General features: G+C 31.6%; 1 protein-coding gene across 1 annotated transcript; it reads left to right on the top strand.

Annotated features, from left to right (window-relative positions):
- Nucleotides 1–5,489: 5,489 nt before the first annotated feature.
- LOC145323585 (glycosyltransferase-like protein LARGE) lies at nucleotides 5,490–12,964 on the top strand. The gene is made up of 13 exons (XM_080165964.1): nucleotides 5,490–5,641; nucleotides 6,191–6,282; nucleotides 7,728–7,800; nucleotides 7,968–8,046; nucleotides 8,245–8,368; nucleotides 8,677–8,726; nucleotides 9,448–9,512; nucleotides 10,219–10,299; nucleotides 11,023–11,072; nucleotides 11,478–11,547; nucleotides 11,790–11,859; nucleotides 12,142–12,296; nucleotides 12,852–12,964. The coding sequence occupies exons 1-13, from the start codon at nucleotides 5,561–5,563 to the stop codon at nucleotides 12,954–12,956; spliced, it is 1,095 nt and encodes a 364-aa protein (XP_080022090.1). The 5' UTR covers nucleotides 5,490–5,560; the 3' UTR covers nucleotides 12,957–12,964.
- The last annotated feature ends 10,628 nt before the right edge of the window (nucleotides 12,965–23,592 follow it).

Genomic DNA, 23,592 nt, shown 5'->3' with positions numbered 1-23,592 from the left:
AGAAATATTTTAAACATTATCATAATAATTTTACATGTTGTGTTCTTTACTTTAATGCATTATCTCATATGAGAATCTGAGAAATAACATTTTTTAAGCAAACGTGAACCATGAAAAAATACCTCGAAAAATAATTCTAAAATCTATTTTTCTCAATCTAAAAATCTGCAAAAATCATTTGGTAGTTAATACACACAAACTTTTGCTTTTCAAAATCATACTTAAAGAAACGAAATCTTTTAAAATCTGCTTTAAAAGTCTAAACAATTTTGTAGAATTTTTGTGCTTACATATGAACAATAAAATTAGTTGAATAATGAATACTTATTCTTTACAGAACCTTTTTAGGTTCCCTTCACAAGCTTAATATATAACTTGTATTATTTTTTCTTTAAAAGATCATTTTCACACATAAATAATTTATGTTGTAAATTAGATTTGTGGGGTTGGTAGACTTTCAATAACTTTCTGGCGGCAACACCCGCCATATTGCAGGCCATTTACCCTGTGTCGGGCGGCCAGCTTGGCAGCAGCCAGGTCGATTCTTGATTCACAACAACACCAACCTCATTATCAGAACCGGCTGCAACACAACCAACAGCGTCAACTGCAGAAATAACAGGTTTCTCAATAACAGCATCACAAGCAGAACCAACAGGTTCATCATTAACAGCTACGGCAGACCCAACCGGTTCATTATCAACAGCTACGGCAGTACCAACCGGCTCATTATCAACAGCTACGGCAGTACCAACCGGTTCATTATCAACAGCTACGGCAGTACCAACCGGCTCATTATCAACAGCTACGGCAGTACCAACCGGTTCATTATCAACAGCTACGACAGAACCAACCGGTTCATTATCAACAGCTACGGCAGTACCAACCGGCTCATTATCAACAGCTACGGCAGTACCAACCGGCTCATTATCAACAGCTACGGCAGTACCAATCGGCTCATTATCAACAGCTACGGCAGTACCAACCGGCTCATTATCAACAGCTACGACAGAACCAACCGGCCACGCACTCTCATCAACAGTTACGGCAGCTTTATACGCAGATTTCTGCTGACCAGCTCCATAGTCAGCACTTGTACAGATAAAACCACTACCAAAAATGGTTCACCACAACATAGACTGGCCCACTTTCTGGTAGGTTGATGGAAACACGTCAGGATGTGTATTTCCAATGATGATATCTAAGCCTCCACTAATATATGTAAATCTTTCTGGCGGCATCTTAAATATTTCGGCGGCGGTTTCTGGATGGACCGAGCGCATCTCGTTGCCACCTCCGAGGTTAGGCATAACAGCTGCCTCAAATTCTCTCAAATTACCATCCCTGTCCTTCAGATAGAACACCACATTGCGGCAGGATGATTCACTACCGTCAGCAACAGAAATGTTTGTATATCTGCCGGTAGATTTCAGCTTCAACTTGCTGGACAACTTCTCAGACACAAGTGATAGATTTGCACCAGAATCAAACCTGACGGCGGCATGGCAGGCGCCGCCGCCAGGTGCTACAACTGGAACTATTTGCAGCAGGAAGGTACATGTGCTAGGCGCAGAACTTGATTTGTAGACTGTATTCACACTAGCACTAGCCTTATGCAACATACGACTATGATAACTGTCGTAATTATTGGTGCCACAGACACCAAGCTTATCCGAGTTAGATGAACGACGTTCCATCTCTCTAAGCCTTCGGTACATATCACGTACTTCTTGGCGCAACTCCATGGAAATTTTAAGCACTCCCATGTCCATCCTCACCTTCTCAACGACGTCGAGGTTCTTGGCGACAGTGCTCGACCTCACGTCGTCTGAATCATTGTCAAGCCAGTGCAGAATTTTCGTACACTGTTCCAACGACGCATAAACTTTATCTGCAACAGTTTTCTGTTCACTAGCTTCATCCAAATCACGCTTGAACTTGCGCATCTCACTAGTCTCCACGGCAGATTTTAGACTTTTTATTAGGTCAGATTGGTCCTTGACCTCACTAAAAATGTCACGAATTGATTTTAAATTCACATTTTCACATGAACTAAAACTTTGGCAGGCTTTTAGATTTTCATAAAACACTTTTATCTGTTCGTCAAACACCTCTAGCCTTTCATTGCCAATAGCGATAGCTCGCTCAATTTTCTGCTTTTTAGTGAGCACCATATTGATTCACTAGGTAATTATTTCACAGAAAAATTGTCAATGTTTTTTGCATCAATACACTATATGCTATTGATTTATTGAAGAATGCTAACGCCTATTCTTCAGATTCTTTGAAGAATGCTAATGCCTATTCTTCAGAACCATTTGAAATTGCTTGTGCAGCGCCTTCAACCATCAGGTTATTTGAAATTTGCTAATGCCTAAACTTCAACCTTCACTTCTTTGAAATTCGCTTGTGCAGCTCCTTCAAACTCCAATCATTTGAAATTGCTTGTGCAGCTCCTTCAAACATCAGGTTATTGAAATTTGCTAATGCCTAAACTTCAAGTCCTTTGAAATTGTCTCAACCATGACACTTTGGTTGAGTATGACTTCCGAATTAGCGGGAAGTTCTCGAGATCTGTTGGCGAACATACAAACCCCCAATACCAGGAACCATCAAGTTTCAACAGCAGGTTTGAATATAGATTTATTGATGAAATTATTTCAAAGTCCTGAAATTACAAAATCAATTAGTTCATAATTCCAGTTATTTATAACCACGTAATCTTAATTGTTTTTTTAAAAATCATTTTTCTCTACGGTTAAGAATCTTTGGAAACTTTGGCTTTAAAGGAAAATTATTTGGTTTAATAAATCATTGTTAAATGCAAAAATAAAGGCACATAAAAAATACTAAAACATATATTAATCATAATTAAGTTTCATGCTTAGCTGGCTAAAGCCTTTTTAAAACTACATATAATCGTCCTATACACCATTCTTCTTAATAAAATTAACAAATTCTACCTGAAGTTCTTATGGTTTCAAATCCCTGGTATACTAGGGTCGTTCACGCACTATGAGACCAATGATAGGCCCAATTTTGTTCTCCGAAATCTTCACACACTCATATCTCATTCAAAAGTGAAAAACGTGGGCGCATATAAACAATCCATGCCGCGTCTATTACTGAAGGAAAGTCAAACAAGACGACATTTGCGCTTAATTTGGGATAATGATAAGGAATTAATTTCGAACTTGATAAACACAAAGCTTCCTCGAAAAGAGGTTAAGACAGGACTAGAGGCTAGACTTCTATCTTCAATAAAAGAAAAGGCACATTTCCCTACAGAAATTGATGTCATATGAAGGGTTGCATACAGACTAACCGACTAAATAAGGTAGAGAGTAGATATTCATTTCTCAGGAAAATCTCTAGAAAAAATCTATCGTCTATCTAATTTAGCATTTGATAGATAAAAGTTTTACATTTTAAATTAAATGCCTTGCAGGGTATTTCCGACAGGCTGACGGAATAAGTAAATCACATATTGGAAGCTCAAAATTATAGATTGTATTCTCAAAAATTAAAGCCGTCTATTTTGAATAGCAGATGAAGAATTATGTTTTACCCTCAGACGATTATTTCTAATTATAGAGGTGCTTCGCGTTAAAAAATATATTTAATAATAATTATGCAAGGACAGCCAAAGTAAGGTTTAGGGTGCTTTCCCATATCGAGTACATATCAAGCATTGAAAATACACTTCCATGTTTTATAAATAAATTGTAAATTAATAGAGATAGGTTTTTCCCATAAGCCTAACTCTTGCAGGGGGCCCTAACCCATCGAGGTTTACACTTGATGTGCCTTTACTCTTGATAGGATTAATTATAGAATATATAGAATTTCTAAGAAATTTAAAAGCTTAACAAGGATGACATCATTTATAAGTCCTTAGTAAAGCTAAAAAAAACATGGAAAGGTTTACAATAGAATTTATACAATATCTTTGATAGTAGATGCATATCAAAGCATTCCAACAGACGAACGGACTAAGTAAGTTTTATACTGGATGATCATCAGCATGAGGATGTTTTTTTAATTCCAGCCATTTATCTTTAATAACTGAAGAGAAATTCACGTTTACTCCTTTACGGTTTCTTACAGACAGAGAGACATTTCAATTAGAGTACAAAGAAACATATGATAACATCCATAAACTTTGTGAAGTTAATAAAAATCTAATAAGATAGAAAATGTGGTTAAAACATTAGATGTCAATAGAAATATATACAGTAAACTTTAAACATGAATCTCTAAAACCATAAAAATCTAATTACTAAAACTTTAGCATAATGGACGGACTGACTGACAAAGTTAATTGAATATATGATGCTTTTTAGTCAGCGAAATCCTCACAGACAAATTTGCTTTCTATTTTTATTTTAAAGTAAAACATAATTCTGATTGTGTACCAGACAGACATACAAAGTTTATGTAAGATTTTCCGCTAAAATATTTTTTACTAGAGAAGCTACTATATAACTTGAAATATTCCTCTGTTTTTTTCTAATAACTCGGACCCTAAGGCGGCCTAAGGCCGCTTTGTCACTTGTATAATATAGAGAACTCAATCATTTTATTAATTTGCTAAAATTTTATTTGTAATAGGTTAAATAACCATCAATTAGCATAACAAAAGAAATAAATATCTATGACCAAGGACGTCCAAGGGGGTGGGGGTTGTAAAGTGGGGCAAAGGGAAAGTAGGATGACCATCTTAATCAATCTTTACTTTTTTAAGTGAAGGAAAGCGTGCAGAATGACTAGCAAAATTTGCGGTGATCTTTCACAAATACAAGATTAAATATATACAAGATAGCGAAATAGTTCTCCATCTATATTATTGAAATCATAGTTGTTCTCAAGCTTAAGATTCTGCAAATTACCAGTATGATAGGTAGACTTTTCAGGGAAGCGTTATAAATGTTTTGAGCTGGTTTTAAGCTATTTTCCAAAACAGGCTAGTGTGGAGCAACTAGTTAGCTTAACGTTGATTAAAAACTAAAAATTTCAATTGTATCTTGTTTATTATTTTATTGTTACTCCTTGAACGAATGGACACATTAAACTGGAAATGTGGATAGCACAGTACAGTTGGGAAAATTTTGGAGAAATCCTTTCCCCGATCTATTAAGGTGGGAATTGGGGCCCGAGCTGTAAGGGTTAAATTGCAAACATTGGGTAAACTTGAAAAATAGCAAAATTACTGATAATGAAAGTAAGAACATTGGCAGAAAGAACAATATTAAGAGAGAGATAGAGAGAGAGAGAGAAAGAGAAAGAGAGAGAGAGAAAGAGAGAGAGAGAGAAATTAATCTTTTTATTAATTATTATATTTTGGTCAGTTTATCAATAAATATCACAATCTCTTAACACCGATTATAATGATTTGCAATATAATGCTAGGGGCGCAGCTACAATTTATATAAAGATATATTGAAACTTTATATGAAATGCTTATTTCTACTGTTAAACATTTGTTTCATTGAAGAAACGCCTCACAGGCAGAATTTGTAAAAATCAGCAAGGTTAGTTGTTGAATGATGTTATTAGGAGAATGAAACCTTTACATTTATGTTTTGTTATATTAATCTGTATTAATAGTTATATTTTCTGTGATAATGATGTTAGAGATAAAGTAAGTTAATATTTAATTTTCGGTATATATGTAGGCCAGATTTTTTTGTGATTTGGCTCAACACGTAGCGCACTCGCTCGTCATCGGGGAGGTGATAGGTTTGAATCTCGACTTAACACCGCATCATATCTAAAAAACGTTAAAAATGGTTCCTTCTGCTACTATGTCAAGTGCGCGACATTAATAGTTAGAGTAGGGAGAATGCCTTGGCCCAAAACAGGCGCATCTCATTACCATGAACAGTTAGGACTTATCAGACAAAGGTCGTGCAATCAAAAGGTTGGTTGTCTGATGGGTGTTACTTGACCTAATTCACCAGGTGTTTTGCTTCCCTTGGTTATCCTGGGTTGTTGGACCATGGCGTTTGAATGTCACGGACAGCATCTCCGCCCGTATGAGATAATTGACGAGGTAATATCCTACCAATAAGCTTACTAATATTAATATCAAAATTATTGGCTTCGCAAATAGCTAATCCTACAAACAGACATACATACATCATACCTCTTTTTAACAATGGTAATTCAATAATTATATATTATTATTTAGGTATTTATTATTCCCGGATTACAATCAGCAGATGAAGTACGAAGTGTAGGGGATGATTTTATTAATATTGCTGTTATCATGGTCAATGTAAAGTAAGTACAAGTTATTACAACATAACTACTAGCTACTCTATAACTAGACTAGTAGTGTAGCTAATCTATAACTAGACTAGTAGTGTAGCTACTCTATTACTAGACTAGTAGTGTAGCTACTCTGTTACTAGACTACTAGTGTAGGAACTCTATAACTAGACTAGTGGTGTAGCTACTCTATAACTAGACTAGTAGTGTAGCTACTCTATTACTAGACTAGTATTGTAGCTACTCTATTACTAGACTACTAGTGTAGGTACTCTATAACTAGACTAGTGGTGTAGCTAATCTATAACTAGACTAGTAGTGTAGCTACTCTATAACTAGACTAGTAGTGTAGCTACTCTATTACTAGACTGGTATTGTAGCTACTCTATAACTAGACTAGTAGTGTAGCTACCCTATAACTAGACTAGTAGTGTGGCTACTCTATAACTAGATTAGTAGTGTAGCTACTCTATAACTAGACTAGTAGTGTAGCTACTCAATTACTAGACTACTAGTGTAAGTACTCTATAACTAAACTAGTGGTGTAGCTACTCTATAACTAGACTAGTAGTGTAGCTACTCTATAACTAGACTACCAGTGTAGGTACTCTATAACTAGACTAGTAGTACAGCTACTCTATTACTAGACTAGTAGTGTAGCTTCTCTATTACTAGACTACTAGTGTAGGTACTCTATAACTAGACTAGTGGTGTAGCTACTCTATAACTAGACTAGTAGTGTAGCTACTCTATTACTAGACTGGTATTGTAGCTACTCTATAACTAGACTAGTAGTGTAGCTACCCTATAACTAGACTAGTAGTGTGGCTACTCTATAACTAGATTAGTAGTGTAGCTACTCTATAACTAGACTAGTAGTGTAGCTACTCAATTACTAGACTACTAGTGTAAGTACTCTATAACTAAACTAGTGGTGTAGCTACTCTATAACTAGACTAGTAGTGTAGCTAATCTATTACTAGACTAGTATTGTAGCTACTCTATTACTAGACTACTAGTGTAGGTACTCTATAACTAGACTAGTGGTGTAGCTAATCTATAACTAGATTAGTAGTGTAGCTACTCTATAACTTGACTAGTAGTGTAGCTACTCTATTACTAAACTACTAGTGTAGGTACTCTATAACTAGACTAGTAGTGTAGCTACTCTATTACTAGACTAGTAGTGTAGCTACTCTATTACTAGACTACTGGTGTAGCTACTCTTTAAGTAGACTAGTAGTGTAGCTACTCTATAACTAGAGAAGTACACTTTTGTAACTCCTTACAAATTATGAACATTATCCTCTCGTTTTAACTTTTAGTAACTTTATAAAAAATTATTGACTTGATCTCCTCGTTTTAACTTACGGTGTGGAAAGAAATGATGTAATAAGCCCATGTGCCAATTTTATGACAAACCTCTAATAAGCATATTAACGCTGACCTGTTTTAAGTGTGAAAGGTTTGGTAGATGGAATTCTTAGAACATTTGGAATCATGCTCAGATCTATATTTCTATCTTCAAAGGTAACTAATCTTTAACTCTTAAAAACTATTTATTAATACATTAAATTAAATGTACTGCGTTTTAAAACTAAAACACATAATTTTTAAAAGCAAAGCTACTCTATAGCTTTTTGATTCATTAATTTATTTTATAGATTGAAAGATAGAAAAGATATATTTTATTTTAGGGAACACCTATAAATTTGATATTGATAACAGATGAAAAATCATATGAAAAAGTGTATTCAGCTATCAAAATTTCAATAGGTAAAGTTTATTTTGAAATTCTTAACGTTTCTTTAAACAGTATGAAAATTTATTTGTTTTGATTAATTAAACCGGATAAGCCTCTTGGGACTTTTATGGGGGGGGGGGGGGAGCAAATTTTCAGGGGAATCTTATTATACAATGCGTCCAGCTCCTTAACCATTGTCAGCCATCCTTGACCAAATAATTTATTTTCAGGACAATATTTATCAGAGACAGCTTTTAGGATGAGTGGAATAAAATCACAAATAGCGAGAGCTTTCATATTTCCTAAATTCACCTGTCAATTTGTTCACCTTGCCTCTATTACTAAAAATATCAGGTTAAAATTTAAATTATCTTATTTTTAATTCTGAACTTCTGAAGGTACAATTTTACTAACGTTATATAAGAGACGTTGAATATAATAATAATTACTGCTATGTCTAGATTTTGATGTACTAAGTGAAATAACCTCTTAAAAATTACCCACTACAAATTTTTTTTTTAATTCAATCCTCAAGTGCCCCTGGAGGTCTTTAGGGCCGTAGCCGCTATATTATATAAAGATTATAATTATAAATTATAAAGTAATTCAAATACTTGTATTTTTCATCAAACTAAAATTTATTTTTTTGTTTTTGTTTTTAGAGAGGAAATTGATGAGATGAAACCAATTTATTCACTCATTAATTTAAACGGTAAGTGTAAACTATTTAAACAAGGATGACAACGTCCAAAAAGCTTAATAAATAATTTGAATGTTAAAAATTATATCATGAACAAAAATGAATTTAAAATTAATCTAATGACAGCAGAGTTGCTTTGCTTTTTAGATTTTATCCTTATATCAAAGAAACCAGATTTTCGTGTTCTCTAATAAAGTAAAACTTGCAGAGGGCTAAAATTTCCCCCTACAACTTCCTTTACCCCATCCCCTCCCCTCCTAATGGATGAATGAACTGACCAATAAACGAGTTCCAAATAAGCAAGTTAAATTTACGATAACTTTTTCCCTTTCTTATTATCCGAGTATATTCCACATCCAATGAATGTCAGACACTTTATTAATTACTAGCGGCTGCGCCCCTAGCATCTAGAAGCTCAGTATTTTAAGAGCTAGGAAATGGCAAAAAAAGGCCTAAAACCATCCAAAGACATAAATTCGAAAATAGAATAGCCTAAAACCATCCTGGGACATATTTGAAGATTCCTTGAAAATGAGAACTAAATCAGTTCAGCGGTTAGTGAGATCCTTCGTTACAGACAAATAAAAAGCTTATTACTTTATATAATAGGATGAGCTAAGCATTTAGAGTAATGTTTTAGCTATATTCCAAAATGTGGAATTATCTTATGGAATTCTAAAATTAATGACAGGCCATTGAACTAAAATCATCTATGTATTTATTTTTATTATAGAACCGAGTGTGATAACTGTTGATGAAAATAATGCCACAGTTCTTTTCTCAAATAAATATAAAGAGGTAAAATTTATTTTTAGGCAGTGTCTTGAAATTATTGCAAGAATTTCCTAATTTACAATCTAACATATTCGACTTATTATTTACTAAGTATATTTGCGATAACTTTTATTTAATGAAATCTTCCAATTTTTAACATGTACAAAACGGCCTGCTTACTTGCTTCAAGATCCATGTCAGATCTATATAGGAAATAAATGTCTATAAACGAGCTCAAGTTTTCCAAGGAATATATGACTAAAACTCATAGTGCTCCAATAATCCATAATAAACTCTCATTGCCCAGAACGATAAGACTCATTATTTTACTTTATTAAAAATAAATTCCTTTTTTTTATTTCATGTAGCTATTTACCTTATATTGATGTATTTAATTTCTAATCATAAAAGAGAAAATTTAAATTTATAATATAATAAATTTAAGAAAACTCTGTTTTAAAAGAATTCGATTGTGGCGACATTTTGTGTGGTCAAATATTAAACTAAAATTGTAATCAGCATCATTAACCCTTTAGTGATGGTAATGTAAAGAGAAAAATATAATTTAAAAAATCTTTTTAAAATCATTTAAATTATTAAATATTTACTTTCTTTTAGATAGTAATGCCGGGTGAGGAAAATAGATTTATTGAGAAATAGATATGCATATAGAAAACTAGCCAATAGGGAGATAATTATATCGAGCCAACTCTAGTACTTTTATATTTAGGATCTGTATTTCATAGCTCCTTTCTATGGAAATTCATTCCCTCACCTGGATAAACTTTTAACTCTGGATGCTGATTTACAGGTATAAAATTTTTACTCGGGAAGGGATATAGCAATTTCTTGGAAAGTGTTTCAATCAGGAAATATTAGTAATATTTAAATTAGGATCAACTGCAGTTCATGGTAAAATATTGCTGGTAACAAATACTTCCTGTTTCCTAGCAATATTACAAGATTCCTGGATCTAGCATAACAAGAACTATTTCTGGAGCAACCAATGTTTAACTTTCCTGGTTGCCGGCAACTTATGTTTATTCTTGGTTACTGCCAGGTTTGAAATATTCCTGTTAAAAAGCAATATTTCCCTTTTTATTTCCCATTACCCTTTTATTAGAAAGAAGAAAGTGGGCTGTGAGGAAATTTTTACTTAAAATTGTTTGTTTGTATCCTGGTCCCTTTTCCCAGGATAGTGTAAATATCTTTGATAGATAAAACTAAAGCTTTTTATAGTACCTAAAAAATGACGTAATACTGGCCTATCATTGGTCAGTTAAATGTATATTAGCCTGCCATTTGTAATTTAGTCTGTGTATTGGCCTATCATTGGTCATTAATATTGCATGGCACTATAAACAGCTTCGATGAAATTATGTGCAATTTATTAAATCCTTTTCCATGCAGAAGTAAAAAGTGTATGTGTCTCATTTTTCCTTATGATGTGTGTGTAATACACATTGTGCTTGTCCCAAACGATCTCATAGCAATTTTCTTAAGAAGTTATAATTCTTATGATTTATATTATTAGGTCAAAGAAGATTTGGGTGTACTTTATGAAGAACTAAACAGAGCTTCTGAGTAAGTAATTATCTTCCATTGCCCTATCTATAAACATATATATGATGTATAGTAATAAACTTCAAAAGCATATTTTATCTTATCTCATCACCCAACTCCCCAAAAAATTAAGAAAATATGGGCAATTTCTAATGATTTTAGGTTTTACAACGTTATATTGTTAAGCAAACTAAAGAAAATTAGGATTTAAGGTCTTTAATCCCTATACAAAAGAAACAGGATATGTGTATGTCTGTCTGTACCGAGCAATCTCCATAACTGCTGATGATATGGATCTGCTTTACAGTGTATCTTCTAATAGATCCTAGGAAGGTTTATAATATTTAGGGACGTAGCCGCTAGTTCTAAATTGTAAGGTAAGTGTGCAGATATAAGTTTTTAATTCTAATCTTCTTATTTTAATAGGGACGAGTTGATTATAATAGCCAAGGACCAAGTTGGATATAACGCGGATTTTTGTGTTTATGTACAAGGGGTAAGTGTATAATTTGAAATAGATACAGAAGGTGTAGATGGTCAATATGGCACCATAATCCATTAAACTTAAAAAGGCATCACAGTAATGAAAGGGGGGGGGGACTACCCCCATATCTAAAAAACCGTCTAGATTTTTTTATACTAAATCAATTACAAAATTGAGGCCAACTTTCTATAAAAACATTCTAGAATTATAACTTATAATAAAAAAATTTAAATAAATTATTTTTGGTATTTTAGATGAAACTGCCGTTTGTAAAAGTAGAAAAACTATTTGGTCTAAATTGTGGAGTAGTTCTTTATGATTTAGGTAAGGTAGTTTTTAAATGGATACATATGGTCGAGAAACGAAAAAATCATTCAATAAGGATATTCAAAATTGTTATTAGTATTAGCGTATCTACTTTATAAGTAACAATGTATGTCTGTCGTCCTTTTGATGCAAAGATCTCCCTTCCTTTCTTTCATTCTTTCTCTCTCTTTCTATCTATCTTTCTTTTTCTTTCTCTGTCTCTGTCTACTCAATTCAGGATAATTGTTTAGAAATCTTCTTTCCTATTAGATAGAAATAATATAATCCTCTGTATTTTAGAAAAGATGAGAACAAATAAGTTGTATCGCGACCATATAAAAGCTCGTAAGTTTAAAGAGCTGAAAAGTGAATACAATATAGACCATGTAGAGCTGATAGCTAGTGAACAGGACTGGTTTACTCTCCTACTTTGGAAATATCCACACTTGTTTAAGGTAATGGTATCTTAATATTTTAAACAGTGGAGAAAGAAATATGCTTTAGATAAATATAAAATAAATAGGATAGGAATAATGCAAAATTGTTAAGCTTGTCAAATTAATATAATCTTATTTTTATTCATAAAATTAAAGATTTTAAGAATTCCGTACGGATAAAATCCAACTTTTGATTATAACCACAGTATGTAGATTCCCCAAACAATAAAGAATAATCTTGAACATTGTAGCAATTGCAATTGCCCGAATGTACTTTTGATTTTACATATGTTGATTTTAAATTCCATTTTGAAAAATTGTACTATATTTTGATATATAATTACAATTAGAGTAAAACGATAGAGTAAAGATAACTGTTTGTCCCCTTTCCAAAGACCCTGTCCCGACTTTCAATTGGGTCTTAAAACTAACCAATAGGGTTGGGAATACAGCCAAGTCGCGAAATTTGAAGGCAGAAAGCTCCTCAATTTGGGGATCCAGATAGTTGTCTGGTTATAAATCCATACTATAAATTTATTTAATTACATATTAATTTATAATAATTAATTTTAGATCCTTGATTGTGAATGGAACGTACAGGCCAACACAGAACAAAAATTTCCATGTAATAAATTACCAAAAATATTGCATACTCATAATGAAATACATAATGCTTAATATTTTGACTGATGCAGGGATAAGGGATGGGAAACGTAAGAAAATATTATTCCAGGCCTATTTTCCAACTAGGCCTAAAAAACTAGTTTCGGGATGACGCAGTAGTTAGATTTGAAAACTATGAACAATGATGAAATAGCTATTATATGAATGCAAAGAAAAAAAGTATAGAATAGAATTCAGGTAGTTGATTTCACCTATCATAAAATATAATAAAAACTTTTCAAAGAACCAATATGTTAGTGGCTTTAAGTAGAATCCCGTTATTACTTCGCCAACCCCCCCCCCCCCATTTAAAAAAAAGTTTTTTTTGAGATGGTTAAATCTGATTTATTTTCAAACATTTTAAGGGGGGGTCTACTTCACCCCAAAATTTGTATATAGAAATAAACACCGCTTTAGCTCCCCAGCTTTAATAAATAAATTAAGTAGAATTGAATAAATACATAGGTAACATTCTATCAACTAATTGTTCCATAGCAAACATATAAATTAAGAATTTTAAAATAAAATTTATTTTACGTTAAATATTAACAGAAAAGTTCAATTAAGTGTGCAATAATTTTTACCAAAATTAATGAAATTTTTTTTTTAACAAAACACAGTACACTTTTATTTACATATTAAACTAGTTTTGTATTTGTGATCATTTAGATGGGTTATCAATTCCACATGAAATGTAACTTTTAAATTGTCTAAAGACATGAGTTTTTCACATTGTTCTAAAGTATAAAATGTTGAATCCTACTCAGTCTTCAAAAAACGATCTCTCAATTTATGTTTTGCTATATGGACATTTATTAATGTGTAAATTTAATAATAAGTTGATGTGATTGAACGTCATATATATTGTTGTCATTCTAATAGCAGAAAGTTTCCATTGTTGTCTTTCTAATAGCAGAAATTTATGTTTGGTTGAATTAATTTAGCCAATAATGAACTGGGGGACGCGTTTGTTATTAATTAATTGGTTAATGCTAAAAACAAGTTTCAGGCTATTGGATATTGGCCTACAGCCAATGAGGAACTGGGGGAAATGAGTTGATTTTATAGGCAAAAAAGAAAAGTTGCCCCATCACTTTTAAAAGGAGGCTGAGACCTAATTTTCGGTCAGGTTTCCCATCCCTTATCCCTGGACTGATGTATTGTATAATGATAATAATCAAAATAAATTTAAGTTTAAACCATGTTTGTATACATATGAGGATCTTATTTTGTTAATATGATTAGATGTCAGGAAACTGAGAGGCTTTCATTATAAAGATATTTCAAATTTTTATGCTATGTAGGATACAAATAGAAATCTTAATTTGGTTAATATGTTGGAAAATCCCTTTCTTCAATAAAAAAATCACGAAACCCTTTACTCCATGAAATAAACTAGTAAGGTTTTTTTCGTCTGCTGCAAAACGGCGAAGCCCCCCTCCCCCAAAAAAATGAGGGCGTTTATATTCCTTCCTTTACCAAAGGATACTATAGGATTCTCATATTTTTAAGTAGTGTGTCAACACAACCCTCTCGTTCTTCCATTAAGGTAAGTGGAAACAGGTGTCTCTCAATTGGGTGGTTTCAAAATAGTTTAATGAATAGAATCACAATGAAGTTTTAGTAGAGACCTGTCTGATAATGCAATGTGAGTCTACTTCGTATATCGTAATTCCCTATAAAGAATAACAACATCCAAAAAAGCGAAGCTCGACAAATCGTTCAATCTGAACAACAGTGTTGTTGGTGTTTCTGGTATTATGTCTATTCTTAATAGAAGTTAAAACTTCCAAAACTAAAACATTTAATTTATTGAGTTGTAAATTCCTGTTTATTATTTTCACAGGAATCTTCAATCAAAGTTTAAAATCAATAGGACAATTATAGCCTGCTTAAATTTACTGGCAAAGTTAATAAATCAGGGATGTAATGGCAGACATACTAAAATATGGAACTGATTCGTGTTTTAAAATAGTTCCACAAATAAAAACTGACTTTGATTAATTGATCAGTACACAATACACACACACACACTAATGTGGATTTTATCCGACTTTAAAAATATGAAATTTTGATTATACTGTTATTACATGAACATAAAACTACATTTCTGATACATATTTCAGAGAGAGAGGGGACAACGGGCTGTTTATTACACTAGTCCCCAAAGTTTTACAATGACGTTTTATTATTCGTTGGGTTTACAACTTTGGGGACTTTTCTAAATTTAAATTGGTTATTTTTTCAAGTTGAGTGTTTAAACATTTCACCCACTAATTTTAATAAATAGAAAGGGTAACTTTGTGTGTCATCAATGGGGATGTACATATATTTATAGGCCTTTGTCCTATCCCTTCAGATCCCCGTACATTATCATTCATGTGGCTTCAAGTAGTTTGGCTTATTATTAACGATTTTTATAGAAAGTTAGGTCTGAAAGCAGCATTTTAATAACCTGTCAAAAACCACAAATTTCTGAATATTGTTGTACAAAATATGAAAAATTGCTCATTGTAGCCTTACAGTATAAAAAATTAACCACAAACAACGCAAGTTGGTCATTTATGCGGCCCCTGTAATGTAGTCAAGAAACAGATCATTGGCTTTCTTGTAAAATACATAGAACCCTCAAACATTGTCTTTTGAAGATTTTTCTTCATGGCATTAAAAAGCACCAATTATTATAAATTAAACATAGTAATTTGTTAGTAAGTTTGTAGGATGATAAATTAGCATTTAACATTTTTCATCTTTGAAAAGCTCTTAAACAAAATGTTATCATGTTTCTATTAAAAATAATTGCTAAAAATTATATAAGAAAGTTTTAGAATGTTATTTATCTGACGAATAAGGTCTCAGTAATCACAAGACTCATGATTTTGATGGGGAATGTACATATATTGGTTTTTGTGGCTGGTGGGTTTTGTGCTTCCCAAAAACTGAAATGAATTTTAATCTGATACAATATTTAAATGAAAGTCAAAGGCAATCAAGTCAAGTCTTTTGCTAATAAGCTTTGTGAAAATTAAATGTACGTCTTTGAAAGATCACCCAATCTTTAAAAATGAAGAATGAAATAATTGCCCTACATTTAGTGTTTTCAACTGAGTAGGTGGACTTATAATGGTCATTTCATTCTTGAACACAAGAAAAAGGAATAGGGCTTTTCTTAATTTTAGTGTATCAAAGAAAAATAATACTGCCTCTATACATAAAACTTAATTTGGGTTACCTCTCCATCCCAACTTGGAGCTAGGCTTTTATGTTCGTTGTAATGCCTATTTATTAATTTTAATAACAACATGGTGCATGACACCAGAGATAATATTTCATTATATTTTAACTTTGTCATTATCCCTGATTTCAGATACATAAGTACACAGGTTTACATGCCAGTTATAGCTATAAAGTGTTACAACCTAAGGGAAAAACTCATGAACTTGCAGTTAGGATCTATGGACAAAGGATGGTTACAAATAAGCGCAGTTATAAGAAAACTAATAATATTAAAATAAAAAAATGAAGAGCATACGAAAAAATGTAAAAAATGTAATTTTTATTTGGCATTTATAATTACTAAATATGCATTTCTCATTTAAACTCTAATCAGTTTATGCTTCAAAATTATTCAACAATTAAAAATTTACAGATATTATTTAAATTTTCCAAAATCATTTCAGAAAACTTATCCATTTCTTCTAAACTCCTTTTATTATTTTACTAAAGCTTATGATGCTTTGAATTATTCAAAACATATGTTTTATATCCATAATAATTAGTAAAATGGGAAGTTATAATAAAAAAGTTCCCATTTCCAATCTAATTTAGGCATTTTTGATATAATTTACTAGAGTTGGCTCGATATAATTATCTCCCTATTGGCTAGTTTTCTATATGCATATCTATTTCTCAATAAATCTATTTTCCTCACCCGGCATTACTATCTAAAAGAAAGTAAATATTTAATAATTTAAATGATTTTAAAAAGATTTTTTAAATTATATTTTTCTCTTTACATTACCATCACTAAAGGGTTAATGATGCTGATTACAATTTTAGTTTAATATTTGACCACACAAAATGTCGCCACAATCGAATTCTTTTAAAACAGAGTTTTCTTAAATTTATTATATTATAAATTTAAATTTTCTCTTTTATGATTAGAAATTAAATACATCAATATAAGGTAAATAGCTACATGAAATAAAAAAAAGGAATTTATTTTTAATAAAGTAAAATAATGAGTCTTATCGTTCTGGGCAATGAGAGTTTATTATGGATTATTGGAGCACTATGAGTTTTAGTCATATATTCCTTGGAAAACTTGAGCTCGTTTATAGACATTTATTTCCTATATAGATCTGACATGGATCTTGAAGCAAGTAAGCAGGCCGTTTTGTACATGTTAAAAATTGGAAGATTTCATTAAATAAAAGTTATCGCAAATATACTTAGTAAATAACCCATAGAAAGTTAGGTTATATTGCAATTTTTCATACTTGATTACAGGTTGTATTCATAACATTATAATACATGGAGCACATCAGCTCCTATCCAAATAGTCTACTATTTCCTTATCAATTAAGACCTAATGGTCAAAAAAAGGAAGAAAAAGAATAAAAAATCACAAAACCTTTGACAAAATATCTATATGTCTTTTCTTCCATAAGCCATTGACTGGCAGACAAAGTGAGATGTTCTTTTCAAAATGAAACCTTTACAAAAAAAATCAGCAATTTATCTTCAATAGCAGCACAGAAAATCAGCAATATGTGCAAAATCGAAAATAAAGGTACTCGTCCTTTTACCAGTAAACACAAAAAATCTTTAAAACGAAGGGGAATTTTATTTTGACACCATTACCCACAACAATCTTAAAAATAGGACTGAAAGCACCAAAAATATGTGACAATTTTGGTAAAAAAATAAATGCGGCTAAAAAGTTAGATGAAAGTTATATACTCAAAAATGGCTAATAAAGAGGTCTATCTTCAATAGCAGCTGAGAAAATCTCATTCTCCCCCATAGCGTTACAGACGGACGGACTGACGAACTGACGGACAGCAAAGTGAATTATAGAGTAGGTTTGCTACTTATAATTAAACTTTTAATCATCCAACGTATTTAAAATCAGACATAAAATCAGATAATTCTTAAGTAACTTCATAAGAAATAGTTTGACTTATAACTTCTTGACAAGGGCGTTCAAGGCAGGGTGGAAAGAGATACAAGTTTATTGAGGATTCAATGAAAAATCAACAAATATTTTTAAAATCTAAGTCATTATCTTTTCTTTCTCTCTCTCTTTCGCACTCTCTTTATCCACATTTTTTTGCAAAAATTTTGCACAAATACTTGGCACCGAAAACGTTGGCAAATTACTTCCATCTCTGCCTTAGCCTGCCTCCCACCCACTCATACGTCTAAATTAGTAAATTATATCCACATTTAGGAATAATACAGTAACGCGACTGAGTGAAGTAGTCCAAAATTTTAACTTATTTGCTAAGAATATTAATATACTAAATACTTAACAACGTATATAGCGTTAGCCTTATTTTGACTACTTAGTTACAAATGATGAAGTTTGGTGAATGAATGGAGAATAATAGCTATGTATGTAATTTTACAAATTTTACCTGAATATTAATAAGCTATACTCATACACCTTTTTATTGTGATTATAATTTAGTTTAGCCAGACAAAAACTTACTTTTTACCAAAAACATAGAATGACTTTTAAAATATGTTAGCAAATTAATAGAAATGCTAAAATTAAAATTTCAAGCAAAACTAATGTAAGTTTTGTTAACACCCTATTAAAAATCAACTCCCACTTTTAAGTTGTTTTAGAAGAAACCGATAAAAGCTGGCAAATTTGTTAGCACTTTCCCTGTCAGATACACTTGAACAATTTCTTACCCCACCCTTCAATTTATTAATATCAAAGTGTACTTTTAAAAACAACTATAGCCACTTGAGGAGAGGGGAGTTGAACCTCAAAATCCATTTTTTTATTTAGATTTTTAAAACAATTTTCGGGGAAGGGTTATTATTTTTCTTCCCTCCCTCAAAATAGTTATAAACCTTCTTAGGACCTACCCTGTTAAGGAAAACCCGATCGGTTCAGCGGTTATCGAGATCCTTCGTTACAAACAAACTAACAGACAGACAGACATCTTTATACCTTAAATTTAAGATAACACTTTTACTTTTCAGGAGGAGAATAAATAATATAAACCAGATGAATAAAACAGGAAAGTGTGAAAATTTGACTCAAAGCACATGTCAATTATTTCAACTGCAATTAGTAAATTAACAAGGATTTAAAAATTCGTGATGAGAATAGCTCTTACTGGAAAAAATATTGCATTTTCCACATTCAAATTTTGCATAATAAATTGAACAGTTTGGTTCAAGGAAGAGTCATAAGATCTATAATCCCAAGGTGTTTTCTCTTCATACCAACATTACCTTCTTTGTAACATTAAACTAAGTTTACAATAAAAACTACATGATACTGGTTGTAGAGAAAAGTGAATAATAGTAAAGTTGTAGAGCTGCTACTCTGTTGCTAATAAAAAGATACTAATTTTCCTGATTTGGTTAATTTACTGCACTATGATGCATGCAAATATATACTTTTGTGCCAAATATTTTAAATCTAAGCTTTTCTATACTTAGGGTCAATCAGTTCGTTTGTTCGTTCTTTCTTACGTAGAGATACCTTTTTAGGCTGATCATAAGAAAAATCTCTTATCGGGGGTACGATTTAAATAAACTCTGTAACATTAATACATGGTGATTAGGCCCAGTTTTAACCTGTTTTACCTAATACGCAATTATATCTTAGTTTTGTACCCTGAATTAAATATTACAAATAAAGCCAAACGTCCTTTTAAAACACTTATTTTGATTGCACAACATTTGTTTGGAAGTATCAATTTTTCATTGAAGCAATCTCGCCTATTTTAGACCTAGGCATACTCCCTAATCCTATATGAATAGCATGTATCTAACATAGAAGAAGTAATAATGATTTTAACGTTTTTTGTCGTGGTTAGGGGCCGAGATTCAAACCCATTATCTAACCAACAACGAGTGAATGCTCTACATGTTATGCTACCGTTTTGTCGCGTTGGAAGTGTAGACTGTGAGAAGTTCGTGATTACTTTTATTCTTTATTTCAACTACATCTTTCCTATGTGTACGATCATATTGAACTGAATTTTGTGATATTTTACGCCGATTAACTAAATTTAAAAATTATCAAAATTATCATGAAATATTATCAAAGGGGATTTTACTTTACAGTTGTTTTATTCATTGATAAAAATTCGCCTTCTTGGATCTTTTAATCCTTGTTTCATAAAAATTTGCACAACTGTTATGAATATTAAAAGCTTAAACCTGAATTGTAAAAAAGGTGTATTGGAGTTGTACATGTGTGAGGTAATTAATAATCATATTTGTGCTTTTTAAAGGCAAACTTGCTCTATAAGATTTGTCTGTTGGTAGATAAATTACCTTTGATAGGAGATGTTAGTAATATAACTTGCAGTTACATACTCACAGTTTCTGCCAGCAGACAAAAAATACAAATTTAACTACAAATGGGTCAAAGTGACTTTAGTTTAAAAATGTAACAACTCAGCAATTATAGACCTCAATCATTAATAGTAGCTAGATCTTAGACGTTGTTATAGTTTGTGTCTTGATAAAGAGGCCAAGTTATTTGAGAAAAGAATTATGAAGTTATGATTCAATGAGAGCGATGGCTTTTTTGTCTTCAGATCATTTATTTGAACATTCATAGTTTTCTATTCCTAATTAAAATATCTGGAAAATTAATTAATTATAAATACTTCTTCCCATTTCTCCATGAAAATCTTAAAAATTGTTAATGAATAATTAATATGTTAGTTATTGCATTCCTAATTAAAATATAAATTTCAAGACAAGTAAATAAGGAACAATAGACGACAAATTTAGCGGATAAATCAAAATCAATAATAATTTATGTAATTTTTAGCAGACTTTAAACAACTTTTTACATTTATATTTTTAGATAAATAATGGATGTAGAATATACGTGGGTATTATTAGAGGGGAAAAATTGTCGTCATTTTAGGTTGCTTACAAGCAACTCGTTTATTGGTCATTTCATTCATCTAGTGGGAGGGGAGGGTATGGGGTAAAAGCTTTAGATGGGGGTATCGTTATTTTAGCCCGCTGCGGGTTTCACTTTATTAGAGAACATGTTAATCTAGTGTAACATCCAATTAATAAATAATCCAAGTAATAATAAATCATTGATAATTACTAAGATTTTGCGGGTTAGATATTGGTTGGCCAGATTATGTTGTTCTTTTCTTGGGCTGGTTTTAGGCTAATTTATATTAAGTATTAGTAACATCACTCCTGAAATAAAATTTCACTTAATCACCGCGAATGCGGGTGTGAATCCCTGGTGTTTGATGTGTTAGAATTATCTGATGATTATTAATCAGTTTCATATGATTAATTTATTCAAATCAAGTATAGAGTATGAACAAATTATATTTTAGTGTTTACACAAATTGTTACATTTTCCATAATGTAATTTCTCAATTAATCCTTGAATCATTGTAAAACAATTTCAAAATTATAATTTTATGGCAAAGTGGCTATCCTATTATATAAAGTGGTAAGGTTTTTGTTGTCTGTAGCTTAAGATTTCAATAACTTCTGTACCGATTGAGTTCTCCATTTAAGGGAAGCTTCACATATGTCACAGGAAGGTTTTAGTCTATCTTATTTCCAGATTTAAGTCTTGAGATGTTTTTTTGGCTATTTTTTGCCCTCTAGCTCTCCAAATAGAGCTCCTAGATGCTAGGGGTGCAGCCGGTAGTAGTTGATAATGTATCGAAATGTCTGTATAAGACGTTTGTACTAAAGAACTATTTCTTCTAGAAATTCTTGTAAAATTCTATGTTTTTTTGGTCAAAATGCCTATCAATGGTCATATTATCGGCTTTTATGCAATGATAATCTTTATTAAATTATATTTTGTTGACTTGTTGTAAGATATTTTAGTTAAATTGTATGAACATATGAAGCTTGTTATATTTACAAGTTAATTACTGCCTCCTAATTTGGAAAACTCATTTAGCCTTTCAATTTGACCCACAATCAGTTTTAGTACATCCACAATTTGAATCTTTTATAATCAGATGCTTACACAGTATTTTGCCAATTAAGGTGGTGTTGATTGGCTTTTTTGGTGTTTTTTAAACCTTTTAATATAGAATTTTGATGTGTTGTTTTGTAACAAAAGTGAAAACATACATAAGTAGCGAAACACAAAAAATAACATAGGTGTACGAATGGAAAAAGTGAGAATTCGTTGAATCGTGGTCATTAAAAATAGCAGTGAGAAAAGAAAGAAATATTTTTTTTAAATCACGAAACCTTGATATCATAAATGTATTTGTAGCACTGAACCTTTACGGTTCGCGTTCAACATGAAGCTTCTAACAAGTTTAAGGGATATATTTTCCGCCCATTGAAATAAACTTCCCGCAACCAAAAATGCAATCTTTTATTTTAAACCTATTACAACAAAGTCGACCCATTCCCCTCCTATATCTAAGGTGCCCCCAGAGGTCTCAAGCAACGAAGCTGATGATAAAAAAATCAAGAGAAATTATAAAGGTAATTAGCAAACATAATTACCAAAAAGTCAAATTTATACAAACTTAACATTAACACATAAAATAATATGTATCTATCTATAGACAAGACATCTAGACAACTTTTTCCCAATGCAAAATTGTTAAATAAGACATTTTATGGGGCTTAGGGTGTATCCGACAATTATTTATGAGATTAGAATTGATCATATTTATCTGCTTATAGCTTTAGGCCTATTTAGTAAAGGGACTGGAAACGTTTCTTTTCAACCATTGTACACTGTGTTATATTTTCATATTAAAACTAGAAGTATCGTTTTTATACATAACCCATAGCATTTAAGTCCACTATAAATATCACTTTTTGGGGGATGGCTCTTTTTTTCTACGGGGGATTTTCTTGAAAGTTTGGAAGCAACTTCCACTAAAATATTTAAAAGCCTTCCCTGTACCTTTACTGTAATTGAGAACCATATCGTTTAGCAAAATCCTTCGATACAAGAGACAAACAGACATCATGTTACTATTATAAAAGCATTATCATAAAACCATAGCCAATTTTAGCAATAATATGTTGACAATTCGCCATCCAAGACTACTTTTATTCATTGTCCAAAATCGACATCAATGATGACATAAATTACAAACAAAAGCTAATAATGCCATTAAGTTAAAACTAGTCTTCTTGGACTCCAAATTATATTTGTCTTAAAAGTATATCTATAATGCTGTACAAATCTGGTAGATAAATTAGACCATGTATTCTATAGTTTGTATTTTTTTAGAGGAAAGCTTTAGATAAATTAAATAAAAATAAGGATGACAACATCCATAAAAGTGAAGCACAAAAACGGTAGGACAAACGGACATCAACACTTATATAGTGTCAGAACTGAAAAATTTAGAATATAAATGTATAAGAGTTGAAGCAAAATTGTAAGTAAATTTTATGGAAAACTGCTTGATACAGAATAATGTTT

The sequence above is a fragment of the Acartia tonsa genome, chromosome 7 (assembly GCF_053477335.1).
Source record: "Acartia tonsa isolate MP-2025a chromosome 7, ASM5347733v1, whole genome shotgun sequence".
Classification (NCBI taxonomy): Eukaryota; Metazoa; Arthropoda; class Copepoda; order Calanoida; family Acartiidae; genus Acartia; species Acartia tonsa.
The sequence above is the reverse complement of the archived record's forward strand: the minus strand, read 5'-3'. Positions and strand labels throughout refer to the sequence as shown.

Excerpts from the sequence above, each read along its gene's own strand:
- LOC145323585 (XM_080165964.1), top strand. The coding sequence starts at position 5,561 with ATGAAACCTTTACATTTATGTTTTGTTATATTAATCTGTATTAATAGT. Across the intron at positions 8,047-8,244 it reads AGCTATCAAAATTTCAATAG|GACAATATTTATCAGAGACA; the intron begins GTAAAGTTTATT and ends ATTTATTTTCAG. Across the intron at positions 8,369-8,676 it reads TCTATTACTAAAAATATCAG|AGAGGAAATTGATGAGATGA; the intron begins GTTAAAATTTAA and ends TTTTGTTTTTAG.